Genomic DNA, 14402 nt, shown 5'->3' with positions numbered 1-14402 from the left:
AACCCACTTCCCAATGTCGTATCGACTGCAAACGTGGTATACGCATGTCATACTGATGACAATACTATATTCTATCATTAAAAATAAAAATAAAAAAAATTAAACTTGCTTTTTTATGTTTTGTTTCGGCTTGGGTCTAGTTGTCCACGCTCAACTGACGTTGGCTGTAATTGCCCACAGCCCTTTACGTTATGGCAAGCCTCGGGGCCACTTCCTGGAGTCGTTGAGTTCTGCCATTACTCGTACGGTGCATTGAATTAAAGCGTGATTTTTAAACATTTAACATTTTTGTTGTTGCCTGTGAATGCAGCAGCTGCACTCGCTCGGTGGTGGCAAGCAGCTCTTGCTCTGACACCCGCCTGGACTTCTCCGTCTGCTCAAGGGCGGTCCGCGTCTCCTCGATCTCGGCCTGCAGGAGGTCGCTGCGGCGATGCATGATCGCGTTCTGCTCCGTCAAGTCCTCGTTGCCGTGCAGCGCCTCGTCCAAATGCACCTGGAGATCCTGGAATCGGGGCACATTTGAAAGAGAGGGGTGGGAAGTGGGAAAAAAGTTGAGATAAATGTGCGCGGTGTTGCTTTTTTGTTGCTGTTGATAATGCCACCGCGAGTGGAAGCATCTACCCATGAGAGCTGTGGTTCCTAACCTTGACTGCAGCCTTGCACCCCATGGGTTCTCTATCGCTATGGGAGGGGTGGGGCTGGGTGGAGAGGGGAGGGTGGGGAGGGGCTGGGTGGGGAGGGGAGGGGAGGGTGGGGCTGGGTGGGGAGGGTGGGGCTGGGTGGGGAGGGGAGGGTGGGGAGGGGCTGGGGGGGGAGGGTGGGGAGGGACTGGGTGGGGAGAGTGGGTCTGGGTGGGGAGGGTGGGTCTGGGTGGGGAGGGGAGGGTGGGGAGGGGCTGGGTGGGGAGGGTGGGGAGGGACTGGGTGGGGAGAGTGGGGCTGGGTGGGGGGAGGGGTGGGGCTGGGTAGGGAAAGGCTGGTCACCCCGTGGTGCCCTTATAAAACTCAACGTTTAACCTACTCACGCCGGCTTGTGCCCGCCCTCACAGTCGGGCATATTTGCGGAATACACCACGCCGCCCTTGACCCTGGCCATTGACCGAGCAACCCAACGTTCCTACCAGCTCCCTCCGCAGGAATGTGTTATATTAGTATGCAGGATCACATTTTGTACCCGGCAACAACAACACCACCACGGTGTTTCTAATTTTAGCACCCTCAGTCACTTCTGCCCCTGCTCGGGCACCTTGCAGGGCACCTTGAGCTGTGTGTGTGTGTCTGCAAATGCGTGACCTTCATAGGTGCTGCTCGCTAACAGCACTTGCCCCAACAGTCTGCTAAGGCTACACGGGGGAACCTTTGTCTTCGGTGGCAAATGGTATTGTAACGGTTAGCGCCCTGAGCCTACGAACCCGGCGAAGCCGAGTTCAATCCCCGCTCACGGCCACCACAACACCAGTGACGATTATTCTGAACCGGTTCCTAGGTCGACTCAACCTCAAATGTGTATCTGGTGCGGTGTGGAAACATCACCACTGGGGGAGACAAAGGCAGCGAGGCGTGGTGTTAACCACCCAACCCCTCGTGTGCCACAGTGCCTTGCCTTCCTATGTGCTACTCGCAACTGTACTTGCCCCAACAGTATGTTAAGGCTATAGGGAGATCTTTGTATTTGTGCAAATGCATGGCCCGCCAAAGGGCCGTTCAACCCTCAGTCAGGAAATGATTTCCCCACCCCTGCCATAGAGCCAACAACAAGCACTCTTGGCATCCCACAAAGTAGTACTTGTTTTTTTTATCAACCAATAGGGATGATTAGTTACATTGAATAAATATTTCAGTGAAAAGGCCCAACCAAGGTAGAGGTGCAGTCTTACACAAATAAAGCCAGGCTTTGTACTTGTAACGTGTCAAATATAGGCTGGTGAATGATGCACTGAGCAATACCTTCATTTGATTCTGCGCGTTGCGCAGGTGCTTCTGAGACTCGGCCGCCTGCCTGTTGGCGTGGTTGAGCTGGATTTCCATCTCGTTGAGGTCTCCCTCCATCTTCTTCTTCAGCCTGAGGGCCTCGTTCCTGCTCTTGGTCTCTGAGTCCAGCGTCGCCTGCATGGACTCCACGGTGCGCTGGAAGCCCCTCTTCATCTGGTCGATTTCCTCGTCCTTCTCGGCGATCTTGCGGTCGACCTCTGCCTTCACCTGGTTCAACTCGAGCTGCACCCGGATAATCTTGCCTCCCTCGTGCTCCAGAGAAGCCTGTAATCAAACATTAAAACCGCATTTTCTTGCGTTATTAATATCTAATGCTAGATAGCCATTAATTTGCCATTTAATGTAATAAAAAAACCGTCCTTGAAGTTATATATTTGGTTATATATTAGTATTATTATAGCCCCGTGGTTTATAATGGAATCTCCGAATCAATAAAAAATAACATTTATATTTTTCCTCTTTATTCCGGCACTGTTATTGATGAACGTGTTGACGTTTTTGTAATGCAATTTACAGTGATTCTGCAGAAACTGCAGATGATGCGGTTGATAATCGAGGCCGCCGGACACGCGCTCACACGTCGGCCTTCACCTCCGCTTCCTCGAGAGAAGCCTGCAGGCCAGCCTGATCTTGCTCGAGCTGCTTCCTGTACTTGTCCAGCTCGTGTACATTCTTACCACTCTCTCCGAGTTGTTCGGTTAAGTCAAAAATCTCTTCTGAAACTCAAAAAAAAAGTTAACATTTAATTCGTCGATTCAAACGTACAAAGGGAAACGACTCTCCGGTGCGTTCTTCCAGGCGCTACCACGTGTTGTATGCACGTTGGACTTCTTTTGCACCGTACGTAACCAACCGTGCTGATCGGAGGTGCGGTATCATTTGGCGCGGTGTCTGAAATTTCCCTCTTAGCACGGGAATCGTTCCTGAAAAAGCTCCCAGCACGTGCAGCGAAGCGACGGACATTGTTGCCAAACGTCACGTGGTGCTGCCCCGAAAATCACACCGCAGAGCGCGAGGGCCGACGCGGTGGAAGAGCGAAATGGCATTTTTTTTTTTTATCACAAAAACGGTTGTAATTATTTCAGTCGGCAATAGGACAATGATGCGCTCGCAAGACAACGCGCTACTACCCTGCAGGTTCTTGTTCTCTCGCTTGACTGTCTCAAGTTGATCCAGCGCCTCCTCGTACGCGTTCTTAATCTTAAACAGCTCCGTGCTGAGCGAGCGTGCTTCCTTCTGAGACCCCTCGAGCTCAGCCTGGCTTTCCTCGCACTTATGTTTCCACTCGGACAGAACCTGGATGACAATTACATGGCCATCATCCAAAGAAGCACAGCGGCACAACTTTATCCACTCGTGCGCAATATGTACATCTGCGCCGTTTCGTTGTGACAGATTTTTTTAATGGAATAAAATGTCTCATTTCCAGCCCTTTGTAAGTCCACCGTCATGTGAAAGCCTCCTCTTTGCTGCTTCAGTCATGGGGTTTGGTTGACCATACTTCAAATACATATCGGTGATCAACCACATCAGGACTGTATTAAAAATAAGAATAGGTTTTACCCCTTTTTGGCAATAAAACAGGAGTTGTTAAGATGTTTAAACACCAAATAGATACCTTTTGCAAGGAATCAAGTCTGCATTAACCGCACGTACTTGTGATGAACATGACTTTACCGAAAGAACCAAGAAGATGAATCCCTGCAGTCACGAAAGCTTTAAATCGAAAAATGCTCTGATAATATATGGCATTGTACTTGAAACGGATTGGCCTACACCAGAGACAGCCTCACCAGTGTCAAACCAGAGAATGCCTAAAGGCGAAGAGTACAAAGACAATGTACGTATCAGAGCATCGACAGCTCGGGTTGAGCAGATATATCTATGAGGACCTTTTTTTCCAGTATCAGAGTATGAAAAATGAGAATAGGTTTTACCCTTTCTGGCAATCAAACAGGAGGTGTTAAGATGTTAAATGTGCACAACTCCTTGGCCACACCATCCAGGACCTGCCATTCGACTAACCGTCGAGTATCAATTTACACTGCTGGGTGGACGGACGCAGGGCGCTGCAGAGGATTTAAGAAACTTGCACCGTTGCTTCAATTGCCGCGCGCGTGAGAACAAACCGGCGACCTCCGGGTCGCAAGTCCAGGGTGCTAGAACACCACGGCGGCATCTCACATCACAGCGCAATGTCGTCGTTCGCATTGTGCTGTGATGTGTTCTTACCTTGTCAAAGGATTTCTGTTTCTTGTCGAGAGCTGTCGCAGCTGAGTGTGCTCGCTCCACGTCAGTCGTGAGGTCTTCGATCTCCGCTTGCAGACGCTGCTTGGTCTTCTCAAGAGAAGCACACTTCGCGTTGGCCGTTTCAATGTGCTCTTCTGCCTCCTGGAGACGGACTGCAATCTTCTTCCTGCAAGGCAGCGACAACATTGAACGAGGACGGGTCCTTGAGCTCGCTCTGTGCCTCACCGCCCCCGTCCACGTGTCCGAGGGTGCCCGGGTTGCGTTGCGAAATCTCATCGCTGGTCTCACTTGGCTTCCTCCAGCTCCTCGGTCTTCTGGATGGCGTCGGTCTCGTACTTGGTCCTCCACTGGGCCACCTCGGCGTTGGCCTTGGACATGGCCCTCTGCAACTCGCCCTTGGCCTCCTGCTCCTCGTCGAACTGCTCGCGGAGGAGGTCGCAGTCGTGCCTCGCCGACTGCACGGCATGGGCCAGGGCGTTCTTGGCCTAAATATTCCGAGATATTCGTTAATTTCGTCAATAACGGAAACGTTTTTTTTTGGGCCCCCATCATTGATTGCATTGGGGTTATGTTTTCCATAGTAAAGTTTTTTTTTTAGGTTCGATCGCGTAAATATATAAATGTGTCGTGAAACCCGCCACCACCCGACACAGCCAATTAGTGAGGTTTGTCACGTAAACAAAACGTGCCAATTAGTTGTGAGCTCAGCACACCGGTTGTGTGTTGGAGAGTAAACCCACAACATTTACAATTCGAACACAGCGTTTAGCCGATAATTAAAACCAGCCTCATCAGGCGACAGACATAATTGTGGAAAATTCCTCAATTTCATCATCATCATCATCATCAGCCATGATCAATCTGCCGCCGTATCTCACGGACGGGTGCGACGCACAAATAAATCTCGTTCCCAGATATGGGCTGATTTCAGCACTCCGTGTCCATGACGAACGGAGGAGGGCCTCTTGGGCGCGTTCGTAAATTTCGTTCCCGTACAACGTCCCGCCGTGTGGAGTGAAACACCGCGCATCACGGCAAACAGCGCAAAGGTAGCACCTCAAAACATGTCGGTAGAAAATTACGTCTTCGTGTTGTGTTAAAAAGTGAATGCACAACACGTTTACAGGTTACTTCAGACTCTGTCTTCTCGACAGACCTGTTCTTCACCTGAGGACGGCTGCTTGCGTTGTGGCCGAAACGTCGTGAGAATTATTTTATTATGTTTTATTATTTTTATTTCATTATTTCCATTCTACGTGACTTTACCGAAAGAACCACGAAGATGAATCCCTGCAGTCACGAAGGCTTTAAATCGAAGGTTACTCTCTCTCTTTTACACCACGTAAAGCATCGCTTCCCATATGCAATTACTTGTTACGAATGAGTACTGGAAATAATGCACCCATTTGTGGTGGTGGGGGGGGGGGTGCCACTCCTGCCCTCTAAGATTCCCATAGCCATAATTACAATCACGAGCTTATATAATTTTACTGGCTGAAATATATACTTTGTCTTCCTTGAGGCCCACGCAAATAAACACTCGCAGGGGACCACGTGCGTACCGAGCGTGCTAAATATAGCACCAGGGCCTGTCGAGTCTAATAATAGCAAGTTATTCCCAAAGCGAGATATTCTCCAAGGGACAGCTGCAGCATAAGACATTCTTAAAGCTTTCGGCTGGTTGGCACCGTAACTTTTTTTTTCTTTTACGAAAAATGCACGGGACCGACGGCCGGCTCCACGTACATTTCCGTGACTGCATGCAACTGGCCACGGGATGCAATTCTGATGCGCGTGGGATAAATGCCCAACTTGGAGAAAATCATGGGCGAAGGTGGCAGCCGTCAATCGATCAGATGGGGAAGCGAGTGGGAAATGAGTCGGCGTGTGTGTGTGTGTGTACAAATGAAATGAAAAAGGCATGCGAATGCGGAGGAACGGGGGGGGGGGGGGTAATGGTCACGGGGAGAGACTCACTCGTGAGGTGTTCATGAGGAGTGAAGCGATGATTAGCAATGACGATGGCCGGTATCCAAGTCGGCATCTCGGGTTTCGTTGGTACCTTCACTTCATCCTCCAGTTGTCTCTTCAAGTCCTCAATTTGTTGGCTGTTGCACTGTTTTACTCTGGAGAGCTGCCCAGTCAGAGTCTCCTTTTCTTCCAGCTTACGAGATAATTCGCCTGTTGGCGGTCAACGTGTCGTGTAAAAAAATAAACACAGTCGAAAGCATTTTAAATGTGAATGTTACGTTATATACAATGTTGGGAAGTTGAACTTTACCGTTTGATTTCTTTTCAGTATTTTGACATGAATATTTTAATGCATTCATGATGATAGAATAAATATTTACCAACTTCTGTCTGCATTCTGGCTTTTTGAGTGGTAAGTTCATTCACGGAATGGAGCTTTTCCTCGTTAATTGACTTCAAATCAGAAATCTGATCTTCCAAAGACCTGGATAACCTCTCAAAATTAATCTGCAAGGAAAAGAAAAAGAGCTTATGAAAGTACGAATAAAACACAATGGGCACTCCATAAACAGCTGAAAAAGGTAGCAAAGGTGTTACAGCCACAGTTGCCTAAACCGGTCAGGATAAAACACGATCTGCTGTTGGAATTGCCTGCCTCAGTACCGGCCAGAAACAAAATTCATCGATGCTATACACAGAGAGAATGCTTTCACGAGTTTGACCACCTTGGACTTTGTGATCTGCTCCAAGTTGCTGCTGAGGTCATCGACTTCCATCTTGAACTCGCTCTTCTCCTTCTCCAGCTTCTGCTTCACGCGCTGCAGGTTGTCGATCTGCTCCCCGAGCTCGGCCACGGAGTCGGCCTGCTTCTTCCTCAAGGCGGCGGCCGTGGCTTCGTGCTGCAGGGTGGCCTCCTCCAGGTCTCTCCTGAGCTTCTGGAACTCGGCCTCCCTCTTCTTGTTCATCTCGATCTGAGCCGAGGTGGCTCCGCCGGCCTCCTCCAGCCTCTCGCTGATCTCTTCGAGCTCCCGAGAGAGGTCGGACCTCTGCTTCTCCACCTTGGCGCGAGCGGCACGCTCCGCCTCGATCTCCTCCTCCAGCTCCTCGATGCGTGCCTGAAATACAACGGGGGGATTCCACGGGGTGGAAGTTTACGTTGCATCGCGCGTTGTCCGACGTGCAACTGAAGCAACGTGGGGCGAAACGTGGGTGCATCACGCCCCCAAATTTTAGACGGGGGGGGGGTGGTGGTGTGTGAGCCATGAGCTGTGCCCCTACAATCATCTCGTTGCGTGACCCCAATTGATTCTTGAAGCAGGTCTCCATGGCCTGCGTCGGTGTGCGTTAGCTAAGTATTAAACACGAGTCATCTTTCTTTTCCCCCAGGCCACCCCTCGGTTGAGCTTCAGCGTTCGTAATAATAAGTGAAGTCGTCTTATCGGCGCCCTCCTTTTACCTGCAGCTCCTTGATTTTCTTTTGTAGCTGAGCTGAGAGGGCCATTTCATCTTGCATTTTTGAGTTGGTCTGTCCGATTTCCACGTCTTTCCTTAATAAACAAAATCCAAAAAATGATTACACGTTGTAATGCGCAGTATACCGTGCATATACACGCACGTTTCAAAAGCAGGATTTTCAAACTGGGCATGTCATGTGCGATTCACGCTTCTGCTAACAGGGCTCCTTCTCCCGTGTAAGCTGAAGACAAAGAACTGCACTGATCTTACAATAAGCAAAGCATCATGGGTAACAACGGCATGAGCGGTCTTGCAGATTTAACCTGCATCCACTCATTTGAAATGACAACCCAACATTATTGTGCGTATATATGCCCAATTTCCCCACGTGCAAATGCACTTCCCTCTTATTGTGTACAGCCTCTTCATATGCAGTTGCGTTTAGCTGCCACGCAAGTTCACATTGCAAATGGTCGTGAATGGTAATGGGTGCTGCTGTGGGCGGCGTGCGAATGGCACACACAGACGATATCACGGCGGGGCACAGAGAGGGTTCCGAACGGTCAGCCACGCGCGGTGCTTCGCGAGATGAATTCGGTGTTCGACTTACTTTTTCATCTTCTCTTCCAGCTGCTGCTTGTCGTTTTCTAGATCTGTCACAGCCTCCTGGGACATTTTGAAGTCGCCGTCCACTTTTCGCTTCGCCCTTTCGACGTCCATGCGAGTTTTCTTTTCCTGTTCCAAAGAACCTTCAAGCTGCGCAGAAATGAATGTAGGGCGTAATGAATGATTGTACACATTAGCATTTTGCCCTGGAATGAATAAATTAATATTGCATAACACTAATATGGGACTATCGTTTTTTTATTGAAAAAGAACGGATAATACACTGTAACGTGATAACAAATGTATGTTAAGAACTTTACAAATTCACTTGTTCGCCATCATTGTCAACACGTGCCTGGAATCTTCTCCAGGTGGTCTCCAAAGCCCGGAGGCACATTTCTAGTGGTGTTGTTGCCTCAACCAGTAATGTACCTGCCATTGCTTTCTGAGTTCATTGTCAGATGAAATTCAAAGCGGTTTGAGCGAAACGTGATCGTGCGTTGATGTTGAATTCAGCCGTGAAAAGTCTGAAGTCACCGGTGAGGAGCTTTGATTGGTTAGAATTTGGTCAATACATTGGCAACGTATTAATAATAATACTGATAATCCATAATAGTGGTTATTGGTGTTAGATCGCGTAAATATAAACGTGTGGTTAAACCCGCCACCACCCGACACAGCCAATCAACAAGGTTTGTTACGGAAGCAAAACGTGCCAATGTGTTACTAGTTCAGCACACTGGTGTGTTGGGGAGTGAACCCACAACATTTACCATTCGAGTACTAATACTAATAATACCTGACAATCTTGTCAGGTGGTGGGAGGGTTCATGACAAGAATTGTCGAACCTCACAACAATAATATTCAGGGCCTACCTTGGCTCCTCCCACCCTCAACCAGTATATATACAAGGACTGTTTTCTTGGAATTTCTCTCACTTGATACAGCTATCGTGCTGTGACGGTTCCACCTGAAGACGGAAGCTTGTGTTGCCTCCGAAACGTCGTGATTTTTATTTTATTTTTATTTTACTTTTATTAATTTTAATTGTTTACCTACGTGACTTTACCGAAAAAAAACCTAAGAATATGAATCCTTGCAGTCACGAAAGCTTCAAATCTAGAATTCTACAACACCCAGCTAATTTGCGGGATCGTCACGATCCATGGTCGTGATCAATTAATTTGGCAAGTTTATTGAATCCTCCCCCCTCCCTCCCCGCATCGCACCTCTGTCCACTGAGCAGTTTAAACGGGTTGACCACCGTTGGGTCGATCGGCCGGCCAAACGCCATCGGGGAAAAGTGGTGCGTGAGCAAACGACTCGCGGGGCTGCCCCATGGCACGGTCGACGTACCTCGTCCACTTGCTGCTCCAGCTTGGCCTTGGCCTTGGTGAGGGAGTTGACTTTGTCCTCCTCCGCCTGGAGGTCGTCCAGCGTCTGCTGGTGCGCCTCCTGCAGGGCCTTCTTCTCCTTCGTCAGCTTGGCGATGTTCTCTTCCAACGCTGCCATCTCCTCGCTCAGGGTTTTCACCTGCGCGACAATCAAACGTGTGGGTTTGTTTTTTTGTTAGTTTTTTGTTTGTTTGTTTTTTGTTTATTAAATTTTTGGTTAGTTTCTTTCTTAATTTTTGTTTTAGTTTTTTGCTAGTTTTTGTTAATTTTTTTGTTTGTTATTTTTAAATTTTTGCTTGTTTCTTTTAGGGTTTTTTGTTAGTTTTCTTGTTTATTTTTTGTTTGTTTATTTTTGATTTTTGTAAAAAATGTGTTTGTTTTTGGTTAGTTTTTTTTCTTTGCTGCAAGGCACCGCTCATAGGCGGAGTTTTTGACTCCTATATTTGGGGGCGGCGGTGGGGAGAGGGCAGGGGTTCACTTTGTCCTTCATATTAGGAATCGTGGGTGCATATAATTAATTTATTTTGAATCTTAATTGGAAACTACTGAAAATATATTAATAAAGGTGTCCAGCCTGGAGGGGGGGGGGGTTGCCCCCAGTGCCCCCCACCCCAATCTCTGTCCATGGGCACGCTGCACACATATTTGATGAATATCTCAATTTGCGTTTGTGTTACTTTTTGCTTGTGTACCATTGCAGAATCAGAATCACAGTCTGTATTCGTACTGAAGGAATCTGATGCGTTATGAAGCTGCATTGCAAACGAGAGCGTCGCCAAATACTTTGACACCGCATATAATGCAAACAAAAAACATAACTCTGATAATGTGCACTATCAGAGTTATGTTTTTTGTTTGCATTATGACTGCAGGTATTGTGGTCTATGTAAACATGACTCCTTGTAAAAAAAAAGGTGTCAGTTTTGTTGCCAGATAAAAGGGTAAAAAAACAATTATCATATTTTTTACTGGCAAATGAGGTTCCAATGGTTGAACCCACCTTGTTTTCAGTGGCGTGCTTCTCCCTTTCGACCTTGGCGAGGGTTAACTCGAGGTCATCGATGTCCTTCTTGAGCTCGGAACATTCGTCCTCGAACGCTCGCTTCTTGGTCGTCAGCTCGGCATTCAGTTCCTCTTCCTCGTCGGCCCTCTCCTGCGCTTCCTTGAGTTTGGCTTCCAAGTGGATTTTCGACTTGATCAGCTCATTGCATCGCTCCTCCGCATCAGACATCGTTCCTTCAACCTAGAGCACAAGGTGATGCCGTCGTTGTTGTTATGTATTAGAAGTTACGTACATATTTTTTTAAGTCATCGATCTTTCAGGAGTTACATTAAATAGAAATTAGGACTATATATTCTTGGTTCTTTCGGTAAAGTCACGTAGAAGGGAAATAATAAAATAATATAAATATTAAACAATATTGTTTTACAATGTTGGTTCTTTCGGTAAAGTCACGTAGAAGAGAAATAATAAATATAATAAAATAATATAAATATAAAACAATATTGTTTTATAATAAAATAATATAAATATAAAACTATATTGTTTTATATTTATATTATTTATTATTTCCCTTCTACGTGACTTTACCGAAAGAACCAAGAATATGAATCCCTGCAGTCACGAAAGCTTTAAATAATCAAAATTTAGAAATTAGGACGTTGTTTTAAATCACTCGAATACTCAAATATGGTGATTTTGAAAGCGCATTTTTTTCTACGTATATTCTAATCTTATTTTAAGAAAATGTAAGGGGCCTGATACGTTGACACGCTGACAAACGGTATTGAGTATATTTCCCCATGTATTCTCAGTGCATTTGAATTTCTTCTCGCAGTCCTCTGTGGAACCGGATCGATATGTTCAGTTCACACGCAGGGCTGAGATCGATGTTGGCAGCAGCGTGGGACCATGAGGGTTGGTGACGGCATGCGGGGCAGCGGTCAGACAATTGGCGAATGAGAATGGTGCTGTGACAAATGCTGTGGCGGTTGAAGCATTAAGGTGCCCGATGATTAGAAAGGAGACGCTCGTTTTGAGGATGACGCTCGCCAAAGACGACGATGTAACCTTACGCTCTCAACTTGCATGAGCAGGTCGTGTTTCTCCTGCACAACGGAGATCATCTTCTCCTCCAGCTCCTTACGCCGGGCCTCCGACTTCTCCAGGGCCTCCTTGGTCTTGATGAACTCCTCCTTCATGTTCGCCATTTCCTTATCGGATTCGGCGGACTTGAGCAGAGGCTTGATCTTGAAGTACAGGTTCATCCACGGCCAGTTCTTCACACCCATGAAGACCCTGATGTTGTACTGGATAACAATTATTGAATCCCTGTGTACACACACACACACGCGCGCGCGCGCACACGCGAAGCAAACATCCCATTTAGTGCCCTGCTCTTAGACACACGGACACACACAAAGATCCCCATATAGCCATATTGATTGCTGTGGTTAAGTACTGTTAGCAAGTACCTATTAAAGCACAGGACACATCCCTGTCAACCCACACGGTTTACCCCGTATTCTTGTGCAGGAAAATTGAGTTTTCAGGTCCATACAGCCGTTTAAATACGGGCAAAAATGTCTATTTGTCTGCGTTTCTCCCTTTTAATGGGACTTTCTAGGATGAACGTTGAGATTTGTAAGGGCACGGGTGTGTCTGTAATAAGGTCTGAATTTCTCTGTAATAAGGTAGGGCACTGACAAGGGGTTGACAGCTGTGAGGACATGTGGGTGGTATTGCCAGCACTCTGCCCAGACTGGCTGACTTTGTCTTCCTAGTGCTGTACTGATGTTTCCACAGAGGAATAAATACTAATCTCAGGCTGAGTTGACCTAGTAGTAGTCCAGGACAGGCTGAGTGAGATACCACATGTAAAATCATGATATCCACGGCCATGATTTGAACCCATGTCACCGTATTCATCATTGTGGCCACCGCCACTCCCCACCCACTCGTAAACGCACGCACATCCCAAGCAATTGAGTTCAAACTAAACTACAGTACTTTAATATAAGTATTACAAATATAACCTTTTTGGACACAGACGCACGCACACGCACGCACACGCACGCACGCACACGCACACGCACGCTCGCACACACAAAGACAAAGATCCCCGTATAGCCTTAACAGACTGTAGGGGCAAGTGCTGTTAGCGAGCACCTATGAAGGCCAGCACGGCACACGAAGGGGTGGGTGGCCAGCACCACGCCCGACCGCCTTTGTCTCCCTAGTGGTGATGTTTACACACCTCACCAGGTACTCATTTGAAGCTGAGTCGACCTAGGGGAGGCCCAGGACCGGTTCAGATAATCGTCACTGGTGTTGGCCGTGAGCGGGAATCGAACACGGGTCGCCGGGTTCATAGCGCAGCGCGCTAACCGCTACACTACCGCTCCCCACACACACACACGCACGCACACACAAAGATCCCCCGTATAGCCTTAACAGACTGTAAGGGCAAGAGCTGTTAGCGAGCACCTACAAAGGCCGGCACGGCACACAAGGGGGTGGGTGGCCAACACCACGCCCGGCCGCCTTTGTCTCCCTTGCAGCGATGTTTACACATCGCACCAGGTACTCATTTGAGGCTGAGTCGACCTAGGGGAGGCCCAGGACCGGTTCAGATAATCGTCCCTGGTTTTCGCCGTGAGCGCGAATCGAACCCGGGTCGCCAGTTTCGTAGCGCAGCGTAGCGCTAACCGCTCCACCACCGCTCCCCATACATGCACACACGCGCACACACACACGCCGTCGCTCAACCTTGTTTCCATCAGCTGCTTCATCTTCCGTCGCATGAGGTAGCCGCGCGTGACGGCCTGCGTGCGCGTGAGCAGCAGGGAGAGGCGGTCGTCCCGCATCTCCTCCAGGGTTCCCAGGAGGCCGGCTCGGAAGACGATCTGGAGCCACGGAACGAGTCGAGGGGACTTACAGGGGGCCAATTAACGCGGGCGGCGGATTCAAATTACAATCGAGTGCGCGGCTGTGCGCGGGATCTGGTGACACTTTGGGCAATGGCACTTCTTGAGAACAGAGGGACGAGGAGCCGTGCTGTATTTACAGATGGTTACGGTTCTGAGATTACTGGACGGTACACTTAAGCTGTGCTGAATCCTTTCAAGAGTGACCCAGGATTCCTCAATTTGTGTCCCAAAGACTCAAGAGTCGAACCTCTTGATCCATCTGCCTTCTCTCCATGATCCATCTCACTTTTCTCCATGATCCATCTCCCTTCTCTCTATGATCCCTCTCTCTTATCAGCTGACTCTTCCATGCTGCCCAGATGCCTTTGAAGAGGAGGAAGTATGCAGCGTGTATTGGATCTACGTACATGATTTTAAATGTATTTGAGCATTTTGGAAATTACCTTTGTGTACCCAAACTTGTACTGGAGATTATCCAGTTGCAGAGAATCCATGAGTTTCTCGCATCCAGTCTTGTTGTCAATGAACTGCCCATCTGGCATGGCACTCGGATTAAGGATGCGATACCTGCGCATGAACGGTGGCAGAATTTAGCAACAACACAACGTTAATGAGTATGTATGTGGTCAGAGAATGTTCATCACATCGGTTGACTTGGCAGTTTTATGATCGTTAGATATCATTTGATTTGACTGGTTTTATATTTTTTTGTTTATGCGGGTGAGAAACATTCAGCCTTAATCTGTTTTTCAAGAATGGTAGTTGTATATATATATAAAAAATACAAATTTAGAGTAAAAACTG

General features: G+C 47.9%; 1 protein-coding gene across 1 annotated transcript in view; it reads right to left on the bottom strand.

Annotated features, from left to right (window-relative positions):
- Positions 1–14402, bottom strand: part of LOC144718456 (myosin-4-like) — a 36782-nt gene that overhangs the window by 6628 nt on the left and 15752 nt on the right. Inside the window, exons 19-34 of the mRNA XM_078593919.1 lie at positions 14042–14165; positions 13438–13574; positions 11745–12000; positions 10669–10911; positions 9631–9807; positions 8278–8423; positions 7669–7759; positions 6938–7327; positions 6593–6719; positions 6304–6422; positions 4530–4726; positions 4224–4407; positions 3122–3287; positions 2583–2707; positions 1947–2255; positions 299–502 (exon numbers count right to left, since the gene is read on the bottom strand). Of these exons, the coding sequence (XP_078450045.1) occupies positions 299–502; positions 1947–2255; positions 2583–2707; positions 3122–3287; positions 4224–4407; positions 4530–4726; positions 6304–6422; positions 6593–6719; positions 6938–7327; positions 7669–7759; positions 8278–8423; positions 9631–9807; positions 10669–10911; positions 11745–12000; positions 13438–13574; positions 14042–14165 (2995 nt within the window). The remainder of the gene's footprint in view (positions 1–298; positions 503–1946; positions 2256–2582; positions 2708–3121; positions 3288–4223; positions 4408–4529; positions 4727–6303; positions 6423–6592; positions 6720–6937; positions 7328–7668; positions 7760–8277; positions 8424–9630; positions 9808–10668; positions 10912–11744; positions 12001–13437; positions 13575–14041; positions 14166–14402) is intronic.

The sequence above is a fragment of the Lampetra planeri genome, chromosome 1, assembly GCF_965212315.1.
Source record: "Lampetra planeri chromosome 1, kcLamPlan1.2.h2, whole genome shotgun sequence".
Lineage (NCBI taxonomy): Eukaryota > Metazoa > Chordata > Hyperoartia > Petromyzontiformes > Petromyzontidae > Lampetra > Lampetra planeri.
The sequence above is the reverse complement of the archived record's forward strand: the minus strand, read 5'-3'. Positions and strand labels throughout refer to the sequence as shown.